General features: G+C 40.4%; 1 protein-coding gene across 1 annotated transcript in view; it reads left to right on the top strand.

Annotated features, from left to right (window-relative positions):
• The first annotated feature begins 263 nt into the window (after nucleotides 1-263).
• Nucleotides 264-27,628, top strand: part of LOC308188510 (complement C4-like) — a 56,818-nt gene continuing 29,453 nt past the window's right edge. The window contains exons 1-13 of the mRNA XM_080577673.1: nucleotides 264-282; nucleotides 11,057-11,139; nucleotides 13,919-14,111; nucleotides 15,143-15,326; nucleotides 16,092-16,162; nucleotides 16,633-16,718; nucleotides 17,334-17,416; nucleotides 18,422-18,509; nucleotides 23,123-23,228; nucleotides 23,406-23,529; nucleotides 25,085-25,200; nucleotides 25,958-26,125; nucleotides 26,846-27,043. Coding sequence (XP_080433799.1) covers nucleotides 11,075-11,139; nucleotides 13,919-14,111; nucleotides 15,143-15,326; nucleotides 16,092-16,162; nucleotides 16,633-16,718; nucleotides 17,334-17,416; nucleotides 18,422-18,509; nucleotides 23,123-23,228; nucleotides 23,406-23,529; nucleotides 25,085-25,200; nucleotides 25,958-26,125; nucleotides 26,846-27,043 — 1,482 coding nt within the window. The 5' untranslated portion in view covers nucleotides 264-282; nucleotides 11,057-11,074. The remainder of the gene's footprint in view (nucleotides 283-11,056; nucleotides 11,140-13,918; nucleotides 14,112-15,142; nucleotides 15,327-16,091; nucleotides 16,163-16,632; nucleotides 16,719-17,333; nucleotides 17,417-18,421; nucleotides 18,510-23,122; nucleotides 23,229-23,405; nucleotides 23,530-25,084; nucleotides 25,201-25,957; nucleotides 26,126-26,845; nucleotides 27,044-27,628) is intronic.

The following is a 27,628-nucleotide window of genomic DNA, read 5'->3' as shown; positions in this document are numbered from 1 at the left end:
GGAAGCTGGCTGCTGAGCAGAGACGCCTGCTGTGGGAAGCAGCCCAAGGCTCCTCACAGGGGCAGCAGAGGTGCAGCTTTACTCCCAAGTGCCCACCAGCTGTGACTCGGTGGCTCCCAGCACCCCCAGCTGGGGAGGGAAGGGTGTCTTTGGTCCATCTGAGCCCTCGCCATCCCCCTGCTGCCATCAGACCTAACCTTCAGCCTGCCCCTCACCAAACAGGGGGGGCATCTGCTCCTGAAGCGAACGGGTGAGCCTGAGATGCGAGAGACATCCCGCCTGGTGAGCTGGGGGCTTCTGTGGCAAACGGGTGTTTCATGCCCCTGTCATGCAGCGTTGGGTGAATCTGTTGGTTAAACAGAGGAAGGGGAAGGGAAGGGGAAGGGAAGGGGAAGGGGAAGGGAAGGGGAAGGGAAGGGGAAGGGGAAGGGGAAGGGGAAGGGGAAGGGGAAGGGGAAGGGGAAGGGGAAGGGGAAGGGGAAGGGGAAGGGGAAGGGGACCACATTTTCATTTTACAGTTTTCAGAAGATGTTTAAGTACTGGAAATGAAATGCATCACAACAGACCATGTTTTTGTTCAGAGTCTAGTAAACTCAGCTCTCGTGGCATCAATGAGTTACATTACAGAAATGGGCAAAAATAGCATTCAATGCTAATACAATTGTTAACAGCAGAAACATACAGAGTTGGATATGGTCTGGGCTTAGCCGCTTCCTTCTGTATTCCTTTACTTTATTGCCTTCCTCCTTTTCGCCTCCTTTAGCTCCTTCCTGTATTTCTTTTACTGCACTTTTGCCGCCTGAAAATGCAGAAAACATGCCACCTTCTGTTCTTTTCAGCAATTGCACGGTCCCTGAAGAGCTGACCCCCCAGAAATCTCCCAAAAACGAGCATGTGTGCGCGCACAGGTACATGCAGGCACATGCACACGAGTGTAAGCCTATACAGGCACACATCTCCTAAATCCCTCTGAGCTATCAAGTTCTCCTCACGCACAGGCCTTTCTTTGGTCACAGGACAGGACAACAAGCGTGCTGACAGCAGGGTGTCCAAGGAAACCAAAAGTAGGGCACCTCCAACCACTGCTGCTCCAAGTGGAGGGGGATGCAGGGCGATGCCAGATGCAGTCCCTCTCCTCTCCTCTCCTCTCCTCTCCTCTCCTCTCCTCTCCTCTCCTCTCCTCTCCTCTCCTCTCCTCTCCTCTCCTCTCCTCTCCTCTCCTCTCCTCTCCTCTCCTCTCCTCTCCTCTCCTCTCCTCTCCTCTCCTCTCCTCTCCTCTCCTCTCCTCTCCTCTCCTCTCCTCTCCTCTCCTCTCCTCTCCTCTCCTCTCCTCTCCTCTCCTCTCCTCTCCTCTCCTCTCCTCTCCTCTCCTCTCCTCTCCTCTCCTCTCCTCTCCTCTCCTCTCCTCTCCTCTCCTCTCCTCTCCTCTCCTCTCCTCTCCTCTCCTCTCCTCTCCTCTCCTCTCCTCTCCTCTCCTCTCCTCTCCTCTCCTCTCCTCTCCTCTCCTCTCCTCTCCTCTCCTCTCCTCTCCTCTCCTCTCCTCTCCTCTCCTCTCCTCTCCTCTCCTCTCCTCTCCTCTCCTCTCCTCTCCTCTCCTCTCCTCTCCTCTCCTCTCCTCTCCTCTCCTCTCCTCTCCTCTCCTCTCCTCTCCTCTCCTCTCCTCTCCTCTCCTCTCCTCTCCTCTCCTCTCCTCTCCTCTCCTCTCCTCTCCTCTCCTCTCCTCTCCTCTCCTCTCCTCTCCTCTCCTCTCCTCTCCTCTCCTCTCCTCTCCTCTCCTCTCCTCTCCTCTCTCTGATGCAGAGATGCAAGCAGTGGGGTGAGGAGATCTAAGCACGGCTCTGGTCCCAAATTTTACCCTTTCTGTCTCATGACTTTCCGCCAGAGTTTTTGTATTGTGAGTGATCCCTTCTCCTCCCCAACCCCCCCCCCCCAAAAAAAAAAAAAAAAAGAAGGAAAAAAAATTTAAGGGGCATTAAAGAAACATAAGGAGCATTTCTTACACCAGTACCCCTCCACCAGTTTATCCCAGTAGCTCAGTCTTCATTTATCCCAAATAAAGCACATTATGGATATGAGCAGACTGGTCTGCAAATATTGACCCTGCCCGTATTTTCTCTACTGCCCTTTAAAGGGGTCACCATAACTGCAGATAAACTTGGACCTCGGCAAGGCCTGCCTGGCTCCCCAAACCCCAAAGCATGGGAAATGTTTTTTTTTCTTTTCTCTGACCATGAATAACTAGTGTGCTTCTTTCTAAGAAGCTGGGGCTGTGTGCAGGGATCTTAGTCTTTTTTCACTGCGGGCTTTCTGTTGGAAAATGATTTGGCAGGAGGCATTTCTGCTTTCAGTGGTAGGGGCAAAAAGTAGCACGGGAGAGTTGGCAGGGGGCGTATTCAGCCGTAGGAATGGTGCTTGGGGGTTGCCTTTGAAGGCAGACAGGGAGGTGCTCAAGGCACATCTCTCAAACGCATCATCAGCTGCAGTAGAAGGGGGGATGCCTTATTCCTTACCTGCATTTGCATGAGGAGTGTTTTGCTCAGCTCATAGCTGCATTCTTCTGCGCCTTATCCACATTATCTCACTTCAATGTGGTCTCGCACTGCTCTGTGTAGAGCATCCTGCCTGTCTGGCTCCTTAGAGAGGTCACTTTCAGGTATTTGAGTTGTAGATCTGGTTATTTATTCTTTAAGAGCACTGTAAATACATTTAAGCCAGACATTATTTCTACTATAACCCCTGCGGCAGAAAGGCTAGCTGCAGGCTGTAAAGAGGAATAAGTAATGAAAGTAAGATAAATATCTTCTACTAGGGGTATTTTTCCTCTCTGTTCTTCTAACCTCAGTGATATTTGTTATGGCAGAGGAGCTAGGACCTTCTCTGCCTATTGCTGTGTGCCAGAAACATGTTAGCTTTCCTAAATAGGCGGCCTTATATCACAATACCTTAATGTGCTTTAACATCTGTGAGAAGTAAAACTAGCCCTCTGCCTACCATGAAATATAGGGAGCTTAAAGATGATTTAAAGTAATCCCCCCACACCCCCCCATAAGTGGAATTTAGCTGGAACAGAGAACGGGCGCCCCGCATTTTCAAGGCATCTGTTTTCCCAGATAAGCTCTTGACTCACAAGGAGTGGGAAGAGACGAGCGTGTTGCAGTAAATCAGAAAGTCCATAAGGTATGGAGTTGCGTCAGGCTCATATTGCAAATGAGATAAACCCTATTCTTGGCATTAAAAGTAGTGGTCAGCACAGAGCATTTCATCATGCCTTATGGGGTCTAATGCCATGAGGCAGATATGGCTGGGAAGAACAAGGTGTTTCTGACCAGCTCTGAGCTGTTCTGCCAACTGAGGACACACTGACTTTATATTAAAAAAAAAATACCCTAAAAATATCCTGAACACCATAGCTCCTGCTATGGCATTTTCTCACAAAGTGACAGACACGGCAGGAGGTTAAAAAGCTGGCCAGAAACTTGGACTTGCATCCAGATGAGATGGTTTTGGAGGCAGCCAAGTAAAGGCTGTGGATATGTGATGTCAAGCGGTGAGCTGATCTCAGCATCCCAAAGCAAATCCCTCCAGGATTGTCTCAGAAGATGACGTGTGTTTGATGCCGAACTGCCAGGGGATCACCTGGGCATGTTCGGAAGGGGGTACTAGTCTTTTTTGCTCTTCTTTTGTACATGCAGGAGTTTAGCACTCCTTCCCTCAGATGAAGAGAGGTTACCCTTAGGGTAACCCAAAATTACCCTTGACAAATTGCACTGAGTACCATGGAGCTCGAGCACACAGCTCACACACCTGTGCACCTACCAACCCAGAGCCGAACCCTGCCACCCCTACTGCCTGGCTTGGGAAATAAAAGCGGATCTCTGAAAGCAGGACCAGCAACTTCACAGCTCTTTGGGAAAACTTATTTCCACAGTGGGCAGCACACTGCCCACTGGATGGCACCAGGGCTCTGTACGCACATGCACAATTTCCTTCAGCGTGCAGGCTCTGCTCCATCATCAGACCAGGCGGTGCTTTGCAAACAGACACAGCAAGGCCCTGGGAGCAAAAAGACAGAAATTTCAGATGTGAATGCTGTCAGTGAAGACACACAATGCTGTCACAGATAATATTGTTAAAGGGGAGCAGGATGATCTATGCACATGATGTGGCATGTTAAAGAGATGGGAATATTCTGCAGAGTAGTTTGGTTTCCTTTCCATGCAGGCTTCAGTTACACAGAGCACACATGTATTATACACCTGGCCTTTTCTACCCATAGGATTTCAGGGAAAATATTTTTATTTTTTCAGAGTGTGGTTTTTCAAAGCTTTCTCAATGCTGCTTCAAGCTACAGCACCATCAGTGTATGGTTACTGGGCGGATTAGAGGATTCTTCTTGCAACATTGTCTGTCTCAGAGTATATTAACATCCCATGTGTGACCTGGTCAGAGGCACTGATGCTGCCACACTGAGTCAACACATTTCGGTAGCTCATTGGAAAATGCATACAGATAACCTATGGCAGACATTTCTAGAATAATCACAGAATCAGAATATCCTGAGTTGGAAGGGACCCACAAGGATCATCAAGTCCAGATCCTGGCTCCACACAGCACCACCCAGCGCAGGGTGCCCAGGACCCCGTCCAGTCGCCTTGTGCCGCTCTCCCAGGAGGAGACCCCACAGCCTCTCTGGGCAGCCTGGGCCAGTGCTCAGCCGCCCGCCCAGCACACAAGTGCTGCCTGGTGCTCAGAGGGAGCCTCCTGCCTGCCCCTTGGTGCCATAAATATGTAGCAGGACACGTGCTCACATATTATCAAGGGCAGATCCAGGCTCCCTCCAATATATGTTGACAAAATAAATGCAAACATCATTTGTGCTCACAGTTTGTCACAGTTAAATCTTTTATCTCTAGGTGCAATGTGCAACCCACATAATCTGGGCAGGGTGTTACTGGCCCAGTTGCTGCCAGCAGGGCTTTGGGGATATCCATCCAGTCCCCTTTTGAAGACGTCAGTATTCCCCGCTGCACCTAAGCCACTGAAAGGGCAGCTTTCAGTGTCTTCTGTATCATTTTGTGGGAGGCAGTTTTCTGCAGAATTGTGTTGGCAAGAGGGAAGATTTCTGCTATGATGGGTGTGCCCAGACAGGTAAACCCATCTGACAATTCCAAAAGGCATGTGGATCATCCAAATAGCTGCAAAGGGTCAGAGCTGCATGGGTAAATCTCTGCAAAAAGAAGAGATCAGCATGCCTCACCTGAGCAACTGCCGCCCTGAGCTCCTACACAAGTCATTCTGATTTTCCTGTTTCGGCAAGAACAGGAGGTGCTCTGCCCACTCCCTGGGGAAGTATCACAACTCGTGGCCCTGAAATGTGTTATAACTGAGCAGCTTCTCATTTACAACAACAACACAACTCTCCCAACACTGGTAACCTGCCCCCATTCCCCCTTTCTCTTTGAATTTCATCTCTGAACTTTAAAACCAAGGGATCAAAATAAGCGGGACAGCTTCTGATCCATCAGTGGAGTTGGCCTGAGCTGACTCGGGTGTGATGGAGGTTGGAGCAGAGCCTTTTCCCAGGCTTGGAAGAGAAGCCCTTGTTCCTCGTGTTTCTCAGCGTTACTGCGTGAACTGAATGTTTTAGATTTAATTAGCAGATCCGAGCAAATGAAAGGAAACTGCCTCTGACAGACAGGCACCCAACGAGCTGTAGTTGAGGATATTATAGGGTTTTTTTCCTCCTTTTGTTGTGAAACATTTTTGAATATAACAGTAAGTCAGGAAATGCAAGGAATGAGGGTCAGTGATGTTTTTAAATTAGTTCTCTAAATTCTGCCTTTAAAAATGGCTGGCTTTCCTTCGTTTCATTATATGCTCCCAAATCCACAGAACAGGATGTGTAAACTGGTTGTTTACCCTCCCCAAAATCCAGGCTCCTTAGTGACAACAGAAAACTCTTGGATACATTGGTTTTCCTCTTTTACAGAGACTTTATATATATACATATAATATATATATATATATAGTGCAGTAGACACACCTAGGAGGGCTAAATGCAGAACATTTAAAGAAACTATAGGCAAAAAGGCCAATTTTTCATGACAATAGCAACTAGAGCCTACATTCACTTTTTAATTCATGACTTAGATTATGGTAAATTAAAAAAGAATAATTTCCATTCACATTGGTGCTAGGGAGAAATTACCCTCCTGTTTAAGAGCTTTTCAAATTAGACGCACACTTCATGGTCTGGTGTTGAAAAAGGATTTGAAAATCTAATTTTCTGTAATGTCAGGAGTGAAATATTGCCTTTTGTGTTTGTCACAATTCTCTGTAATGCAGCAAAGAGGGCATCACTGCAGCGCTGGTTTGTGAAGTGTGCTTTGTGAAGTTGTCCTTTGTACCTTCCTGCCAGGCAGAGGTGAAAGAGGCCGGGGGAAACTGAAAGAAGAGTTTGGTCTTGTTAGCATTTAGACAGATTAATGGGGGAAAAGTTTTTTTGGAAGAACTTCAAGCCAGAGAACAAAAACTACTGCTGGTGCTCACAACATGGTGAACACCTACAGATGAAGGTTTTCCAGATGAAGTTACTGAAAGGGCACAGAGCGTACATTCAGAATAAATCAAGTCTATCTCCCTGAGTTAAGGTTGACTAGTTTCCTCAAGCACGTATCTCAATCCCAGACAGCTGGACTGAACTCTGGGTCAGCAGGAGAATCAATAGCATACCTGATGAGTAAATATGAAAGGACTTTGCCTTTAGACAAAGGACAGGCAGAATAATTATTTTAGGGTGAGTTTTCTGTGGTCTCTCTTATAAACATGTGTCAGAGGCTTTCAAATGAGAGTTTAATTTTATCTTACTATGTTATATTTTAGCATGGCTTTGGACTGCACTATTTGGTGTTACATTAGAAATTACAGTCCTAGTCAGTCTGAAGAATTTGTGGTACAAGAGAAGCAGTGAAATGATTGTTTATACATACCCCAAGAAGGACAAATAAAGCATAAAGAATTTTAAGATTAGTTGTATAAATAATTATGGGACTGTATACACTTGCTCTTCTGTGTTTATGAGACAGAGTGAGAAAATACTTATTTAATTATAGTAGCTTATAATTTATATATATATAGTTTATATTATGGACCAAACAATTTACTAACTACATTAAGAGTCATACCTCACAGAGAAGCATAAGTGTGCATATCCAACTAAAAAAAAAAAAAAGTGAAAGCAAAATAAATAGCTTTTGCAAGGTTCCCTTTAAAAATTGATCCATGAAAATGTCTCAGTGTGAGTTCATATGTGGCAGAGTGTAACAGCTGCCAATCCAAAGAGCTATTTGTATAGCTGTATAAACAGACCTCAGTCCCCTGACAAGCAAGCCAGACCAGACAAAGGAAACCTTCCCTGATAAAGACAGGCACAACAGCAAGATTTTGGTGTGACCCCACAGTGCAGAGTTTCTTTTCCTTTGACTTCATGTTGCAGACATCTGCAAAGTGGTGTCTTTTCAACTGGGAGACATCCTTATGTGTTTAAGGAAAAGTCACTAAGATTGAGGATGATGGGTTTTTTTATTAATAATAACAATAACAACAATAAATAACAATAAAAATAATTTCTGGAGCCAAAATAATAATAATAATAACCCATTCATACCCATTTTGTGTTCTGTTTTATAAACTGAGACTGATCTGTAGTTGAATCAGTCCTGACCATGGATGGCAGCTGTGTAGACCAAGCAGTGGAACTGTCTCTGAAAACAGCCTTGCCATGCTCCACAGCTACTGCTGCTCTAAGCTAACCTCACCCATTATCTTCCCTTTGTTCATGCAGTAGTGAGAAGTACATATCTTGCCAGCTGCTATCTTAACAAGCCCCTTCTGCCCCCCGGGGAGAACAGAAACCCTGTTCCCAAGAGATCTTCTTCCCCAAAACCTCCGCCTTCTCCTGAGCACAGACTGTCTTTGTGGTGGAAATCTCTGCTCTTCTTCACCAGTCTGCTTGGGTTTGGGAGGCCAGAGGCCCTGAGGAAAGTTGTGATATTTGTCTTACAACTGAATCAGTTTTGTCAGTGCGTAACTGCAGTGAGAATGAGAGGGAGGGGAGAGAGAGCAAAGTGAAAATAACTGGTTTGACAGTTCCTGTTTCTGATGTCCTGAACATCTCCCATAGAGCACAAATTTGGGCGCTGGGGACACTCAAGTACCTTCCCTCACCTTCTCCCTCCTGGCTGACAGCTAAAAGGAGTGGAAGTAGAAGCCAGAAGAGGAGGATGAAGGCTACTGGAGAACTCATTTTGAAGGCGCAGAAAAAAATAACAATTTCCTCTAATTTCTTCAGGATTGCTGACTCTGATGGCAGTTCCTCATTGGTGCTCACCTTAATAAATATTTTCTGTCTTTATTATTATTATTATTATAATCTGGGACATGAATTTTATTTTTCCATTGCAAGATAGCTCAATTAAGCCTACTGAAGTTACCAATGCCATAAGTGTATCACTTGCTGGCCTGGTTGAATTTTCTCCTATATTAAATACTGGGAGAGTATTCAGCTGATCCAACCAAATGTTATTGCAATGGGGCTAATAAGGCATCATTTTGCTAGAAAGAAACCAAAAGAAATGTGGAACAAACATTTGGACAGGTTTCTGTCCAACAGTCTTTCCAGCATCACAGAACATCAGTGAACATCTCTTATAAAGCAAGTATTTCCACATTTCCTAATTTTATACAGAGAACAATCCAAGGCTGCAGACCGTTCCTGTGGCTCCTTAGTTCAGATATCACTTCTATGCTACCGAAATTTGGCTGTCCCAGCTAAGTCCCCATGTACAATTGGAGCATTGTCCCTCCCTGCCAACAAGAGTCAAGCAGAGGCTCCTAGAAAATGGTCAGAAAGTCTGAGATAACTGGTAATATTTCTAACATAGCAGTATTTTATGTATAAATTGATTGGCATGGTGACGAGAAGTGAGTCCCTTTAGAGCAGTCAGCTGAGTGAATTAAAGAGTCTCCTTTATTCCTCAACAAAGCTCTCACACAGCCTTAGCTCTCTGTGATGAGCCCTATATTTGCCTTGCTGTGTTTATTAACTATTGAATTACTGCATGTTCTGTTCTTCAAGAGTGAGTCTTATGGAGATCATCTGACTCCTTTTTGCTGCAGCACTTTGGGACACTAGTGACAACAAGGGAAGCCTAGATGGGCTTGGTCAGAAGAACTCCCTGAATCAACAGTTTTATAATTATGTTAAACCTCTGGAAGTAACAAATAAGCCATAATAAAAGTATGATCATTCACATTTTCACAAGCTAAATTCTACTTTTTTGTTTCATGATATTTTACACATTTATTATTGATGGGCATAATAATTCTCGCTCCGCTGAACTGCAGGACAATTCCTACCACCCACTAATATAATTTCAATTCTCATTGTGCTCTTGCACTGACCTCATAATTTGTCTCAAGAACCAAAGCATTAATCAAAAGTGGAATAATTTTACCTGTTCAAACCATAAGTAGATACCTGTTACCATAAATTGTCTATGTCCTAAATTGTCTTTTGTTGTTGTTGTTGTTTCTTTTGTTTTGTTTTAAAGTCAGTCCTTGCATGGGCTAAATTTCAATGTCTTGGCATAGCCTTTGCTGACCTGAATTTGAAGCCAGAAATATTCTTGTTGCTACTGCCACTGGTACTTTCTGTGACCACCACACTTGCCATCCATCCATGTTTGTCGCAGAGGGAACTATCGTGTTTGTGGCACAATCAGGGTAAAATAGTGAAATGCCTTGTTGATGTCTTACAGCTTCTTCTCTTCCCCTGCCTCTTTGTCTTGTAAAATCTCTTGCTGGAAAATGTAGAATTGAGAAGCTGCTTATGTCAGCAAGGCAAGGGGTTTCTCCTAGGCGAGGGATGGGGTGAGGTGGGGTCCTTTCACCCTCACAGCACAACACACTGAGACCTTGCTGTGAGGGTGAGGTCCCCTTACAAATAGCGGTGTGCTGCCTTAAGGTTTCGGTTGCCAATAGCTAAAGACACCAGCTTAAATGTGGCAGACTAAAGTGCAGTTTAACCCCAGACCTTGAGGGCAGCCACATGACCATTTCTGGGATGTGAGCTGCCTGAAGATCAGATGGGCATTTTTCCATTTTCACAAGTCAACAAGATTATGTTTGGGAGACAACAATCCAAGTCTTGCAAAAATGAGACACGATGCAAGAGTTGCAATTTGTTCTTTCATTTAGCTTTGATCAAAACTGGTTCTTGCACAAACAGTTACATTTCAGACGCATTTTTTCCTGTTTTTGAGTATTCTGCATTTAGGGCATTGCGTGTCTTTTGTACAGTTTGGAATGCCTTCCACTGATGTGTCATCTTACATGTTTATGCTAAGAGGAGACTAATGACCCTCTGGGAAAGCCCTTGGTCTTGACCATGAAGGAAAACTGTGCTGACTAGCTCGGAGACATCCATTTTAATCCCACTAAAGTTAAAACAGATCACTTCCCTTTAAGCGCTACAGGTGGGACTGAGTTGTACAGGCAGATTTCCACCACAATTCCTTTTGTGCTATCTAAGCCAGAAGGAGCTTTCTCTCACCTTTGCTGGACTATAGAGATGCCTGGAGTTAAGTAATAACATAGAGAAGGGATCTGCCTCATGCAGTTGTCCCCATTTTTGATTGCTTTAAAACCACTCTTTTAGCCATGGTGCCTTGTTTGATTCGGGGATTGACTTGTTAGTATTTGTGGGAACTCTCTGCATGTGATTGTTAGTTACTGGAAGGTGACTATACTGAAGCTGGGAAGAGAATGAATGAATAACCAAATGTAAAATTCTGGCTTATCCAGAATGTCTCTCTCACAAGCTATTAATTTGTGCATTATTAACATGTCTGTCATTATTGGTTGTACAGCTTTGAAAGTTATTAATAAATAACCAAGATAGGTAATGCTCTTAGGTGCAGTGTGTCGTCAGCCATTTCCTTCTACCTGCACACAAAGGATACATTAACGGTGGCTTTTTCGTATTTCTGTTTTTCAGATGTTATAGAGTTTTCCAATGGAAAGGCTGGTATTTTTGATGAGCTTCTGTTTGCTGTTATCCGATGCACAGCAAGAACCATCGTAAGTACATTTTATTATTAACTTTTCATTCCTAACAAATCCCTTGAAACAGACAATAGGATATTCTCATGATCTTGGCAGGGAATTAAAAAGCCTGTTTCTTGGAATACTGAAAATTTATGTAACCTTAAATAGGTACCCTGTATCTGTAAAAGGAAGAAGCCTGAAAGTGGTTTTTTTTTCCAACAGGAAAGATCTGCTCCCAGTAACAAATAATTTAAGACATCCTATCAAAGTATGATGTTCATGATGTTATTGCTGCTTGTTCATTTTTAGCTTCTGACATTTACTGGATCAGCAAATCTGGGGGGGGGGGGGGGGGGGGAAGTCACTCTCCTTTCTATAATTGATTTAATACATTGCAGAAATCAAAGGTTTCATATCCGGGAGAGCTTTGGTGCTCTTCTGTACTTATTCTTTATTATAGTAGATTTACATACGTTGACACTGGTTCTTCTAGTTCTGGGGAAATAGATGCAGCTCTTTGAGAAAACCTGCACAGCATGGTAAGGGTCCCTCAAACTGGTCCGTAGGTCAGGGGAAGAGAAGAAGACTCTGTTACTGTGTTCCCACCAGGATCAAGTAGATTCAGACACTTACTATAGCTAGAGGAGAGCTTTGATGATATATCTGGGGCAGATGGGACAAGCCCTCCTCCCCTTCCATGCCAGACCACACTTGAAGTTATCTCCTGCCCCAAATGCTTCTCTTCCTGCGTGGCTTTATCGAGGAGCAGATTCCTGCCTGCAGTCTGGTATTGACCTCCAGCGTCCACATCACCATGAAAACTACAGCCCCATAGAAAGTTTATGTCGGGGTACCTATTGCTAGAGATGTATCCGCATGCATGCTTCATCTTCAGTAAAGCGTAGGCTTTGTCTTCTGTAAAAAAATTGTAGTGGGAACGGGGACTAAGGTAATTTTTTCCAAGGTAATTGGGTATGGGATAAACAAGGTGTTGAATGATCTAGGTATATGAAAGTGAACATCATGCCAGGAAATATCATCATGGTGCTTCAAGACCAGAGCTGGCTTTTCTCTGCCTAGCTGAGATTGTGGGCAGTGTAGGCTAGTGGCCATATCGGTCTGAGCTATCGTATAGATAAACTTTTAAATAACTAACTGTATTGCCAAAAAGAAAAAAAAAAAAAGGACCCTTTGGAAGATCCCTGATGTCTTTGGGCTATTGCAGTGAGCAAACGTTGCATTCTCTTTTCTCTGTGTGAAGACAGGTGTTGTGTGTAAGTTCACTCCCCTTTTGCTAGAGCCAACAGACTCTAAGTGGGTGGCATAGTGGCACTTTCAGAACAAATCCCCCTCAGTCTGTGGGAAATGACAATGAACACAGCTGAAAGTGAAAACTTTCCCCTCGTCATTCAAGCATTTGAATGCACAGAGACGTCAAACTTGCCTGACTAATGAATTAGAGAAAACAAATGAAAACAATAAAGATTGGAATCAAGTGTTGCGTGAGGATAGATGTAGCTGAAAGACAAGTGTCATTAGTCATTGTAAACTGGAAACATTAGAAAGTAGTTTCATAAATGTACAGGTAAAAATGACAAAACCTTTTAATGTTTATTGAAGGTTGCTCTGTGTCTTTCTTTCTCAAATTTTCTGTGTTTATGTGAAGATTTAGATTATGTGATGCATTTCATTAATCATATGGAAGCAATTTTAGTTTCTGTTGAAAAAATCATATCACCTTTAATCCCTCCTTGTTATATACTTTCATTTTGTAAACTTAAGAAAGAAGAAATGTCAATAAAAATGTAAAAATAAATTATTTATTAAATAAATAAATAAATAAGAAAGAAGGAAAGAAAGTTCAGTCAAGCCATTCTGATAATGGTACAATCATCTACCTTTTACCTTTTTAGAAAACTTCTGCAAAATAATCATTGTCAAAAAATGGCTTTCTGAGCCCAGAAGTGTTCTTCGTGTATGTGCCATTGGTACCATTAATACATAGCTCTTTCCATAGTTGTCTAATTTTTGTGGGTAAAGGATACTTGAAAAAAAGAGGTCAAGAGTCATGATCTACATTTTAAAGGTCATGAAAGTAATTACTAAGAAAAACCATGGAGATAAGAAAAAGAGAAATAATAGAGAGAAAATTAGATCTCAACCTGTTCCCTAGTTTTGTTAAGGTTGTGGTCCTCCGTGGTCTTGCATTACCAGCCTTTCACAAACTATATCATCTAAGGGAAGATCAGCTGCTTGAAATCCCATACATACAGTTCTATATGAAATTGATACTTCCTGACACATTAAAGCATAACCTGGCATAATGTAGCTACTAGTACATGAAGATATGTGAATTCATAATATCAAGTATGTACTTATAAATATCTATTCATATGTATTGGCTCTTAATCCATGGCTTTTTTTTGTCTTCAGAAAGTTGAGTTTGTAGAATTTTCTCTAAAAGTTCTAGGATCTAAAACAGGCTATGAATAGCACAGGCAGTCCCTGTGACATAATAATGTGGTTTTGTTATTGTTTTGTTCTGGTTTTCACCTGTCTATAAGGGTTGATGTTTTGTAGGGCTTAAATGTGATGATTCAGAATTTGGGGATCAATCAGAGAGAAACTGCCTTTTAACACATACTCTAACTAGCAAAGGCAGTGCGCTGGGTGATCTCCGCAAGGCCCTTCCAACCTCAGCTATTTTGTGACAGTGGAACTGACAAGTCCACTTTTTTCTTTAAAATTCACATTGGCTGGACTTTGTACTATGCAGAATCATATTGGTTAATGTATTTCTATGTTGTTTTAGATTTCTCATCACTGCCCCAAATGTGGTGCACGTGGGCACAGAGGAGACAATAACCATTCAAGTTCATGGAGCAAACAGCCCCGTGCAAGTTACCGCATACTTCAAAGATGAGATGAAAAATCAGCTTCTATCAGAGAGGATCATCTTTAACCTTAACCAAGGGAATAAATACCAAGAGCTGAAAAAACTGATGGTAAGTCTGCCATCATAGTGATGTTTTAATCACCTGGTGATATAAATTGCTTAATCTGCTCCAACTAGCAATATGTTGGAACAGACACTACACTGATCCCTAGGGAGAAATGACAAAACATCAATACCAGTGACAGCAGCACCCAGTTCACCCAATCAGCTAATGCTGAAAATGCCTAAAATAATGCCTAAATATTAATGCCTAAAATAATTTCAGTGGTGATGGTGGGTGTTTTCTGCCCAGCCACTAAGCCCAAGGTTTTGTCACTTGGTTATGAAGTGCCTTTTCATCACTGTAGATCAGTAATGAAATTTAATTTTAAAACATTTAATTGTTTTGTCATTCTTTTATAGATATATTTTTGTTTGTTTGTTTGGGAGTGTAGCAGTTTAATTCCTGGGACTGTATTCTTGGCCTTATTTTCTTGGTCATCCTACAAAAGAGGGGAAAGTTTGAAAAACTTGTAAGTTGTTTAATAGAACTTTACACCCTGCTTTACATCATTTGCTGCTGACATGACTGTGTGAAGTCCAGCATCATTTAGTTCAGGAGTACTGGTTTGGGCTATTTGATTGGAAAACAGCACACAGTAAGACGTGGTTTATCTCTGATTGCTACCAAAGCTAAAAGCTGAGGTGTCAAATAAGGTTCCTCTTGAACAAGATGTTTAGAATCTTGCATGAGTTAAAGTTCTGATCTCATGGACAAGATTTTAGCAAAGAAGGATTAGAGGATGCAGCTACCAAATGGTATGGTAACTGAAATTTGAAATGCATGTAGACTAAAGAAAAGTCACTGAGCTTGAGTTATTGGCATTGAACAATAAAAATGATTATTTCTATGGCACAGAATGGAAGAATAGCATTTCAACCTACAAAGAAAAAGTCAAAGAAAGACTTGAGTATCTTCTGTTGAATGGTGCTAATGAAATGGTTTAAGCCCTTTGGGTAGTTTTGGCCCCCAGCTGTGTGGCTCTGAGGTTACCAGGTTCATGTCTGATTCTGTGGGGTTCTTCTTTTTGTTATCTTCAGGTCAAGCCAGAATTTCTGCAGCAGGATGTGTTCAAGAAGAGTAAAAGGCCGTATATTCTGCTTGTCACCGAAAGCAGGGACCTTTATAAGGAGGCTGTTCAAAACATCCGCATCCTCCTGTCATCCAAGAAAGGCTATATTTTCATTCAGACAGACAAGCCTATATACACACCAAATTCCAAAGGTTAACATAAAAATGCTGCACTTCAGATGTTGAATATAGATGTTACAAGTAGGCATGATTTTAAAAAGTAAAAATGACTTGATTCTAGTTAACGTAAATCCTTGTTTTTAACCCCAGCTATCTCTGTGAATAGCACAACACCACTCTAGACTTGCACTCTGCCTCCAGGGCTTCTGCAGGGTCTGAAGTGCACATCAAGTGCGCATCACAGCAACCATCATGGAGATGACACAGGAGTCAGAAAGTCTTTCTCTCCTTCCATTGGGAGAAATAAATAAAATTTAACAAAATAATCCACTTCTTGCTCAGAAAGCATAGTAATGACTTTCTTTCTGAAAACAAAATAAATTGCAAGGACCTTCCAAGAAACTATTCCTCCTGTTTGCAATGCCAGCACTAAGCATCCTTTGCACTTTAAGACCACAATGGTTTTGTTACTTAATTTAATTAAGTAACAAAAGAGAGAGGTAAAAGAAAAATTGTGGTTGTGGTTGTAGTCCTTGACTGCAGAGGGAATACAATGGGGGGGGGGGGGGGAGGGGGAAGCTCCCTGCATATTTTTCAGAAGTTGCTTCAAAAAGGTATTTGTTCAATCATATAACTTGTAAGAATATGGAACAATGTAATCTTAAAAAAAAAAGAAATTGTCACATTTCTCTTCTTGAAAAGAAGTCCTGCTAAATTCAGGACTCATGTAAGAGCTTATAATAATTGCTATCTAGAAAAAAAAATGTGAACGCTTTTTTTTTTTCTTCTATTAAACAGTAAAATACAGGATCTTCATTCTGGACAATGCTATGAGGCCAGCAGAAGACACAGTTACAATTGTTGTGGTAGTGAGTATACAAAAACAATTACTTTTAATAAATGCTTATTCAGCACAGGCACTATGAGGGGCTTCCACAAAAGGTTCAAGAGTAAAGCTGTATAAAAGTATATTTTCTCTCATCTCATCTCATCTCATCTCATCTCATCTCATCTCATCTCATCTCATCTCATCTCATCTCATCTCATCTCATCTCATCTCATCTCATCTCATCTCATCTCGTCTCGTCTCGTCTCGTCTCGTCTCGTCTCATCTCATCTCATCTCATCTCATCTCATCTCATCTCATCTCATCAATATGTATATATTGTGGGACATAGCTACTAATTTTTGGCCAATGTCAGTGCATGGAGGGAGGTGTAAAGCGTGAAAACTAAGGTAAGGAAATAAATAGAGCATGTCTTCCTTAGGACCAGTACAGGAACTTGAGCTTCTTGCTTGGCACTTGGCTTATGTTTGCTTGTTTCATCTCTCTCAACAGAATTCAAAAGGAATGGTGGTTAAAAAGTCAGAACGGAAAATAAAGACAGTGTTCAGTGAAAATTTTGAAATACCTGACATTGCCGAGTACGTTACTATACCTTGTTCATTAAAACAATTCACATGTCCGAATGACTGTTTCTACAGGCTGCCTTTAGGCACCTCATCTTGGCTTTAATGTTAATACACTATGGTTAGCAACCTTTACCCTGCTAAGAAACAATTTAGCAAACTGCTTAACTATTTGCGCCCATCCTATGACTACACTCATGAGAACGCTTCTGTAAGGGCTTAGTTTGTGAAGTGTAATACCTCTGATTTGAAACGGACTTAAGCTTTTACTTAATATTCAACGTGTTTTTGCATGCTAGCCTGATTTTGACATCACAATGAAGATAAGCTATAGGAAATACATGGTGAGATCTCTATTTCTGTGGGATTTTCAGAGTCAGTGCATGTTACACGCAGTTAGCAAATATGCTGTCTTGCAGTTCCTCATGATGTCTGTTGGAGCGCTACTTAGGACTTTTGGCAGTGCATTGCTGGTTCCTTCAAGCAAAAAAAAAATCCATTAATAAATTGTTTTGGGAACAGATAAAAGAAAGGAAAATAGTAGTATTTAGCAATAATTTAGATATATTAAAATATATAAAATATCTGAGGAATCTTACTTAACTCTTTTCTGCTGAATCGGAACTTTAGGCCTGGAAGCTGGAAAATCAAAGCCTGGTTTCATAGTTATGAAATGTCCAATGTTTCGGCTGAATTTGAAGTTAAAAAATATGGTAAGCGAATATTTAATTTGGATTATATATATGAGGCCATCGCTATTGGTTACAAGATATACTGCAGTGACAAAACCTGGCTGTAGTTAGGTACTAAGGACATGATTCACAGTGTGTTCAGTTCCTCATGGCTATGTCTGATTTATGGAAGGAGAATTCTGCTTTTGTGTTGTCTTACACTTACATTTGGAAAAACAAACAAACAAACAACAAAATAAACACATTTGATTTTTGTACAAACTTAGCAACCTTAACATTTATCACAAACCCTATTTTTTTGGAAGGGCTCCCCTACTGCAGAAAAAAAAAAATGAGATGAGCTATTAAAACCATTCAAATGCTGGCTAAAATTTTCATTAAAGACTAGAATGAAAAAAAAAAAATCTAACAATTTTCTCACAATAAAATACAGTTTAGAAGTTGATTTGAGTTGTCCCCATATTCAGGAAATCTTTCTGTAAGGAAAAATAAGGACATACTGTAAAAGAATAAAAATGTAGAAATTCAACAATTTGAAGGAATAAATGATAAGTGTGCTCAAATTATGCTTTCTTGAAATTTTTAGTATTTTTTTTCTTTTAAAACACACAAACAGAAACAAACCCCAGGACTTAAAGAAAATGTCACCTTAATAAATCTATGTTTTTGCTTTAGCTAGTGAATACCTAGTAGGTAGCTAGTAACAGAGTAGTGGATCCTACTGCATCCCCTGTAAATGCCTATATACAGGATCAGATAATAAGATCGGAAAATTAGTGTTTTCTGGCTTATTGTCATGGGATTAATTTTTTTTTTTTTTTTTTTTTTTTTTTTTGTGCTCCAAGACTGCTTCACAAGGTGAAGCAAATAAGAGTAAGGGAAAGTGATCAGGAGATTTATTCCAGAACACTGATCCAAACCAAAAGGCAGCTCCATCCTCTCAGGGGGTATTGCAACATGCCAGGAGTTTATGATACGTTTCAAATGCACATGCCATGACATTTTGTTGTCTTTGTTTTTGTGCAGAGCTTCCATCTTTTGAAGTCAAACTCATCCCACTTCAGCCATACTACTCCATCTGGAATGCGAACTTTATATTTGATATTGAGGCAAAGTAAGTGTGCTCAAATAGATGTCATTTTAGGATGCAAATAAGTAGATAATGAACTTCGCTGCTTCCTCCTCTCCTCATCATTAACAGTTAACCACGTTCAGGTTTTCCCTGAATCTGACTTTAGTCTTGCATACTCTCTGTTTCCTCTCTACTGACATTTGAGGCATCAGTGTAAAATACTACATGGGTCCAAGTGGTGGTGACCTAATATGGAAAAAGATTTTCTGAATGCTTTATACTTTTAGAAAAAGGATGATGGTTTAGAATTCTCCTTTGTGTTGATATAAAAGAATACAGACAAACTGATAGGCTGTTTTCCCTTATACTTTTTGGTTTAAACATTTAGAAACAATCTGAAACCTCATATGTTGCTATTTAATGCAATTCAAACAGAGATGGATTAAAGTTTGGATGTGAAAATTTGGGGGTATGAAATTTCCAGAAAGACCAATGAAGTTTGGAAGTTATAAACCAGTGCTTATTTGAGAATAATGATTTCATACAGAAATGCTTCTAGGTCACTATGGATGTGTGCATTAATGCACCATAGTGCAACACTAATCTGTGTTGGACATGGCGACAAAGCTCTCAGACTGGCCATACCATGAAGCTGTGCTCTATGGAGAATGGAGAATAATCTATGCCTGATCTTGTGGCTCTGGCATTTTTGATCCCACACCAACAAACCCAAATCTAAATTTGCTGTATGACCTAACAGTGGCTCATAAACTATATTAAGCCTCATGAACAAAAATCAACACTTCTTGGCTGAAGAATTTTCAAGATTTTTAGGAGAGGAAGTACTAAATCACTGCCTGTGAGGAGAATGTTCTTGCCTTATTTACCACTCAGCTGAAATCCAAAATCACTATAATTATATTGGCCAATTTCCACATTGGAAAGATGGAAAGAGAAATTAAACCTTTCTCTGGAGGTTCAACAATGTATTTCCTGTTCACTGAAATCACCACTCATGCAAACAGAGTTAATGACTTAGGTAAGATTTACTTATATGAGATTTGTAAGACTGAGATCCAAGACATTTAAGTGAAGTGACTGAGTGTTGCATTAATTCAGATGTTATAAATCTGATTTAAGGAAGACATAAGAAAGATCTGTCTTAAAGATTCAGTTAGTGCAAAAAAAAATCATGGTACAAAGATGGTATTATTTTGATGAAAGCATATAAATTTCCATAATGAAAAACAATAAACAAAAAATAGGGAAAAGCAAACAAAATACTGCACATAATCAGAAGTGCACATTTTATAATGTTCAAGACTTTCTATGTGAAAAGTTAGAATTTTGAATTAATGTCTTGCTGTCTCTGTGGTGATTAAGTTAGGACCTGGTACAATGTTTTTATTTTGGAAGAGGAATAAATTGTGTGGAAGGAGCACAGGCAGCTGGTTTTCTTTCATAGTTGGAAGGAATCTTTTCAGTTTCAAAGAAGCAAGGACCATTTTACTGCTTCTGCTCACCTTTTTATTTTCTTTGGTTTTGAGGATATGTATATATATGATGCAATATATATCAATATATATCTTGAAATAGGGTACTCTGCATTATTTTAGTAACAATGAAATAATTATCCTGCTTATTTCTCCCTGTTTAGACAAAAGCTCAGTCATATTTCAGGACAATTTTGATGTGTGAGAAGAGAGTTGAACACACAGTATCTATCAGTTAGTAACCCCAGATCTTCACTAAAAACACCTCTTTTAAAAATATCAGCACCTCCTGGCTTTTTGAGATTAATCATGTTCCCTAACATTCTTTAAAACAAAAAGGGGATCACACTAAATTTTTATAGTTTATATTGTTAAATTTTATCTAGTGTTAAAGAGCAGGCAAATTTTATGCACAGCAATGGTACCCAAGACACAGGAAAACGAACAGTGTAAAATTTATTAAATACTCTGTACCTATTTTTTAAGCCATAAAAGATGTATCTATTTACGTTTAATATTTTGATTATTAATGCTTTGCATTTTTTTCTTGCATAATACAAAAATAACTACTTACAACAATTAATGTTGGGATATGTTTTGACAGTGAGTTTAGGTTCTGGTAATTTACTACTACAGAACATTTTTTTTCATTGTATCAAGGTATTTCATTAAGCTTATTAGGCAAAGCCCCTTGGAGTGTTGTTTTTTGCAAATATACATGTAATTGAATAGTTTAAGAATATGCTCCTGATAAGTCACTGTTGGGAAGTAATTTGCGTCATCTCATTATTTGATGGGATTGGCAAGGAGGAGATAGTCAATACAGAAAGGAGGAAAGATCCAGGTATTAAAATTGCTAATATAGTATACAAATTACAGTCAAAAGGCCTCATCTACACAGCTAAAGTTTGTGACTTTGTCAAACACTGACAGCAACTGACTTTTCAAGTAACTTTGCTTAAAGAAGCCTTTAGTTAGATAGGCATTAAATATTAACATTAAAGTACGGGAGTGTCACATGGCTTAAATGTCATCACTCCTGACACCGTCTTTTTCATCTTGCCTTTGACATCAGAAAACCCTCCAAATTGAGAGCAGTGAACAAATTATTATACTCAAACATTATTTAATATCTTTTGAGTTATTATTTCTTAGGTGTTCCTCTTATACGAGGAATTATTCTCATACATCAGGGGCTTTGGTTGTACTTGAACATGACACCTTTGAAGCACTTGCGCAGTCAGCGGAACTACCCCAGGAAAGGTTCCCGAGCTCTGGAGCTTGGCTACTGGCCCTTTGGCCAGTGCTTGGCACAGGCCTGGCCTCAGCCATGGAGCGCTCCCCAGATAACACCCAGGAGCTGTTCAGGGGTCAGCATGGAGCAAGATGCCACGTCCACACCTATCCTAAATACCTCCAGGGATAGGGTCTCCACCACCTCCCTGGGCAACCCTTCCCAATGCTCAACCACTCTCTTCATGAAGAAATTCTTCCTGATATCCAGCCTAAACCTCCCCTGGCACAAACTCAAACTGTTTCCTCACATCCTATTACTTGTCACCTGAGATAAGAGACCTCCTCACTACAACCTCCTTTCAGAGAGCAATGATGTCTCCCCACAGCCTCTTCTTCTAAAGACTAAATAACCTCAAATCCCTCAGCCACCCCACGCAACTCTTGTTTTCTAGTCCCTTCATCACCTTCATTGCTCTTCTCTTTCTCACCTTTATTTCTTTGTTTCATTCTATTGAATAATTATTTACTTTAATCATGATTACCTGATAATATCAGTGATAACTGGCTTTAATATTTTGATCCGTTCTAAACTTTTCTCTTTATGCTATCGCAGCACTCAATTTTGAGTTTACAGACAGAACAATTCCTTCATATATGTTTCACTCCACATTACTACAATTTTTAAGAGGAAAAATGAGGTTGAATAATTGCTTGCTGTTCTTTTTTTTTTTTTTTTTTTAAATTGGAAAAGGTCCTAGTGGGGTTAAACAGTCTTGCTTGACTTTCAACAAAATCAACAGATAGAATTCCTGATAACTGAACTTCTCTGAACTGGCCGTGCATGTAATGAACAGTTATTTGATATATTGATTGTTGTTTCCCTCAGTTACTAGCTCTTTCATTTTAAGCAGTTTTCATAACAATTGCTTCATAGACCTCTGAGAAATTTCAGTTTTGAATTTTAGCACTGGTGTAGATCGGTGCTGCTGATCAAGCCAGTTCGAAAGAGTCACCACTTGAACAAAAATAATCCATTACAGAACTGAAAAGAAGCAGGATTTCCATAAGCAAGAGACAACACCACTGGGGGTTGGACTAGGTGATCATTACAGGTCCCTTACTGAAACCATTCTGTGTTTCTGTGGCGTGAGTACAGGCACAGTACAGCTGTGCTGCAAGAGGATGCCATCTGCCAGGGTTTCCTTGGGAAAGGAGCCTGCCAGGTCCAACAATGTGCCCTGTTCTATCTCTCCATCACATGTAGGGAGAGCTCAGGAGTGTTCTGACCAGATGCATATCTGGTAAATAGTTCACTTACAAGGGCTCTCTGTGCTACACCGCCTAAATGTACAGAAGATGCATGGGGTGGCAGGTGTCTACTTTGCCTAGTGCAGATATGAAAACTTCAGAAGGTGAGATCTGACTCTGGAAGTCTTCAGAGGTACAAACACTTCACATCGGTCCCTGATAGAATTGCTCTGCTCATGAGTTATGTAACAGGAATTAGCTCTTCTTCCATATTAAATAGATGCCTCCCTTGCTGTCTGTGAAGGGGACGAGTTTCAAGAGACCTCACATATCTGCACAACTAAAGTTTTTCTTAATTTTTAAAACAAAACAAAATAAAATAAAATGTTTAAATTACTGCAGCATAAATTTTGTCAGATGATGTCTCCAGATGTGATTCTGCCAATGTGGTTTACTCCATATATTTGTCTGCACGTGAAATCACTGCTTTGTATGTGGATTTTTTACAAATGTCTTCATTATCAGTGGGTGGGACTATTTTTCATTTACAAGCTACTAGTTACAGACAAAATACCTACAAATATCCCTATTTTATTGCAGCATAAAATGATTAGTCTGATTTATGCTTGCTTTTTATCAACTTACTGATTCATCTCCCTTCTTTTCTTCTGTCCAAAGGCACTCTTATGGAAAAGGAATTCAAGGAGCTGCATACGTGCGATTTGGAATAATAGACGAAACTGAGAATAAAGTCTTTCTTCCAGGCCTGGAACAACAGCTATCAGTAAGTACTGGAGTTCAGTGGAATTATTCAGATTTACCCCAGGTGAGCTGAATATTGTCAGAAATCACTGAAGTATAGATCCCTGTATTACCATAGTCATGCTATGAGCAACAAATTTGTGCTAATGGCAACAAACCAGCAAGGACTGTCACTTCTTTTTTTCCACTTCTGTTTTAGATTCAAAATGGAAAAGGAAGAGTTACTTTAAATACACCACTTTTGGAAGAAAAATTAAATAGGAGTATTTCTACTCTAGAAGGGTTTCATTTATACATTGCTGTTACTGCTGTAGAAACTGCAAGTGAGTATACGATGCCTTGGCTGATCCAGCCCGTAGTATTTACATTGATCTTTCTCTGGGATGATCCTTCACGTGGGAGATCTTGGCCCATATTAAGCAGCCTTGTGAGGATATCTAAGATATTCTAGACCATCTGAAGCAGCGCCAGCCACCTCTATGGAAGCAACTAAACTGCTTCCCTTGAAACCTTGTTTGAGCACTTGCTTCAGCCAGGTCTACTCCTTACCTACAAAGTTACTAGTAGAGCTCTGTGCCTTAACTTGCTTTGCTCCTCAGCTGGCTGAGCTGTTGGTGGAAAGATGAGACATATACCACAGCCACAGTGTGATGTAGAGAAGGATCTAGCCCTTATGACTCCTGCTAGTCCTCTTATTCCTTCCCACAGTTTTATCAGACTGCATCTTTCCACACCTAGTGTTACAGTAAGCCATCTACAGAAATATTCTGGTGTTATATTATTAGTTGACCATTTCAACAGTCCCCCTAGATTTATATTGAAAATGTGATGCCTAGGAGATCATCTTTTTACTGTAATTTACTATAGGTACCTGCATGTACTATTACTACAGCACCTACTGCAATAGCAAAAGGGGCTGAAAGACTTTCCCTCCCATTACCACACCAGCATGATGGATCTCATGATGTGACACAGTCTCTATGACTTGGTGCACACTTCCTCTCCTCTCCACACAGAGGTTGCCTTCACACTTGCATACTCGCTGCCTTTAGTGTTACTTATATGCATGACAGGGCAAGGCCAGTGGACTCCACTGGCACCTTTCAAGCTCAGAGTGTTAAAAGTAAAAAATAAGGACTTTGAATGCATGCTTTTTTTTTCTTTTTCTTTTTTTTTTTTTTAGTTTAAAGCAAGTCATATTTTCAGAAGTAGCTGGAGGAAGTGGTTTAGCTAGAAATTAGTGTCTTAGATGAGAAGCAGATGCTGAAACTATCTTCTAGGTGTGAAGTTGCAGAAGATGATATTTGGTAATGTTAACAGGTACCAGTAGCCAAAAATGAAAAAAAAAAAAAAAAAAACTTTCAGAAAATCAGAGATTTAAGATTCAAGTCCCCCTACTGATTCTGAATGACTTTTTCATGAGATTTCACACAGCCTTCCCCCAGTAATGAAGCCTGAGCTGATCAGAGCGGTAGGTGCACAGCCTAAGCACCAACAGTTGTATCAGTGCATTGTGTGTCTACAAACGCCTTGTACCAACTAATGTGTTAAGAGGTGAATTTTTTGTGCTGTGAGGAACACAGCCCTTTGCAGTTCTCCATTTCCAAGCTGCGGAGAGCAGGCAGCTGCCGGTGCCATCCTGCTGGAGCAGCAGACACCTGGCACTGCCATTGCATTGATCCTGCCGTGGCTGGTCCATATCCATCTCTTCCTCTTCTCAGGACTGAAGCTCTTTGGGGGTGGATCATATTCTAGTTTGCTTTATATGCACTGCTTAAAATGGGCTTAAAATGGGATGAATCATAAAAATGGAAAACCATAATAAGCAAGTAAATAGTTACTGCTCTCACGGCAACACATACTGTTTGGTATTAACAGGTGGAGAGATGAGGGAAGAGGAACTCAGCAATGTGAAGTTTGTGAAATCTCCTTATGTGGTTGATCTGTCTAACACCAAAAAGTACTTTGTGCCTGGAGCCGCCTTCTCTGTTGTGGTATGTAGTATTTAGCTATCTGTGCTTCCACAGCAAGGGATTTATATCTGTTCTGTTTATAAAATCCTTATCTGATCCAGTGGGAGCTTTGTAGGAGAGACCTTCAGGAACAGGACCAACAAGGAGCTACTGTTGGTGTTTCTGGTTTGTCTTCAGCTTGAGCAGGGAAATCAAAGCCAGAAAATTCTGTTTCTGTTCTGGAAGTCATCTGTGCACTGTTGCACTGCAATGGTTTATAAAACACGTAGCAGTCTCTTCCTCTTTCATTATGGAAAGGTTGAAAGAATCACATTGCATTAGATAAATCCGGTATCATAATAAAGTTCTGAAAACTGAAATACAGGGTGTTGACTTTTTTAAAAGCGCATTTAAGTTTTTGAATTTTTAAACTTCACACCTTCAAGTTTTCCTACTAAATTTTCTACAAGCAGTTAAGGCTAGCAATTTATCTAAAATCTGTTAAAGTAAACTATCTCTGGGATCTGATGAGATCTGCAACAGATGCTACATGAAAATATGGAGCAGCTGTTAATCTGTGTTCATTGATTTTTATCTTAGATGGAATCCAGACTGAGTCAATCGCTACCCTTTTCTCTCGGAGCTGCAATTTTCACATGCTGATATATAGAGTATTGTATTTCTTTTCAGTTTATTAAAAAAAAATGCTTCTTGTTTGTGGGCATTTTTTAAACCCAGGAATGTCCTTCAAATAATGGAAAAAGACTTTTTAGACTTTTTTTTTTTTTTTTTGCAATAGGCCTCTGTCACTTTTGTTGATGGCTCTCCTGCTGCCTCTCTGTCTGTAACTGCTACTGTCACCTCACCTGGAAAGTCCTCCATGAAGAAGACTGCACCTTCTAATAAAGAGGGCCTAATCCCCTTTACATTCGACATCCCTGCAGATGCCCAAACACTTCAAATAACGGTAAAGAAAACCCAAACATTCATGTTTAAAAACATGTTGTTGAGAAGAGCTCATAAGGCTGTTGCAAGTGACTGTGAAGATGTTTGGTTTTCATTAAGTTAGCACAGAGAATGGAACATGATTTCTTACACCACAACTTTGCATAACTTTGTCAAGGTTGTATAAAATAATACATAGACCAGAGCCCTGAGGGATGCCTTACTGAAGTGAATGACACTCTTGTACATCAGACCTTTGGGAATACGTGTATGGGTCGTGGCTCGATTTTATGTGGTTCAGGTGTGCATTTTCTTGGCATGGGGGATGGGAATGGAACTGTAAATAATAACACCATGAGAAGTGACAACAAATGATGAGAAGAGGATGTAGGAAAAGCCCATGTGCAATACAGACTCTAGTCTACATCTGGACTACATCAGAGAATTCAATTATGTGCACAATATAAAAGAGATAAAAGCTGTTGAAATACCACTATGTGATTTTAAACCATAGATTCTGATTCAGAAAAAGACAAACCTGAAAACTATCAAACACAAATATGGCAAAAGACCAAGTAGCATCAGGAAATAAGGTAATGAAAATCATGTATTTTTGATGCCAGGTTCTGCTAATGACGTCTCAGTAGGGACTCATCTCATTTTCCAGCTTTTTCTAAATAACCCAGCAAGATAAGTATTGTCTCTTAAGGGGCACTTACTCTGTCCTTTTCTCCCCTGACAGGTAAAGGCTGAAGAAGGAAAAGAAAAATTAGAATCACCAGAAGCCAGTATCAGAGCTGAAAGATACCAGTCTGCTAACAGCAACTACCTCAGCATCAGCATCCCACATACTGTCTTGGCACCTGGAGATACCTTACGTGTTACTTTGAACGACATTCATCAGACTGGCAGTGGAAAGATTGACTATTTCTATTATATGGTAAATGGAATAGCAGCATATAATTAATTTTTTTTTGGAACTGATATTCTCTGGAATATCTGTTTATTTACTAATATATGGGAAGCCAGTCCAATGAAGGACAGCTGAGATGATACCTACCAAGAGAGGCTGAGCCAGCTGGGCTTCTTCAGTTTGGGGAAGAAGAGGCTAAGAGAGAGTTACTAACAACCTGAAGTTACTTGAGGAGGAATTACAGACATAACATAGACACACTTTCCTAGGTGGTGCCATGCAATATGGCCATGCCATCCAATATGGATAGGCACAAAATTGAGCCAGGGGCAAAACTGTAGCTTGGAAGATTCATTTTGGAAAAATCTTTTCACTAATGATGAATATAATACTGAAATAATTTCCACAGAGAGTTTAGGGAATTGCCACCCTCTGAAGCATTCAACACTCACTTAGAAAAAAAAACATCTGATCTACTTACTCTGGCCAATCTTTGAGCAGACGTTTAGACCAGAGATTGCCACCAGTCCCTTCCAAAAGTATTTCTACAATTCTGTTATTTATATATATTTAAATATATTTTTGGATTCATAATAATCTTTTTTTTTTTTT

This window comes from Anser brachyrhynchus, assembly GCF_964034855.1.
Source record: "Anser brachyrhynchus genome assembly, chromosome: 1".
Classification (NCBI taxonomy): domain Eukaryota; kingdom Metazoa; phylum Chordata; class Aves; order Anseriformes; family Anatidae; genus Anser; species Anser brachyrhynchus.
The sequence above is the reverse complement of the archived record's forward strand: the minus strand, read 5'-3'. Positions and strand labels throughout refer to the sequence as shown.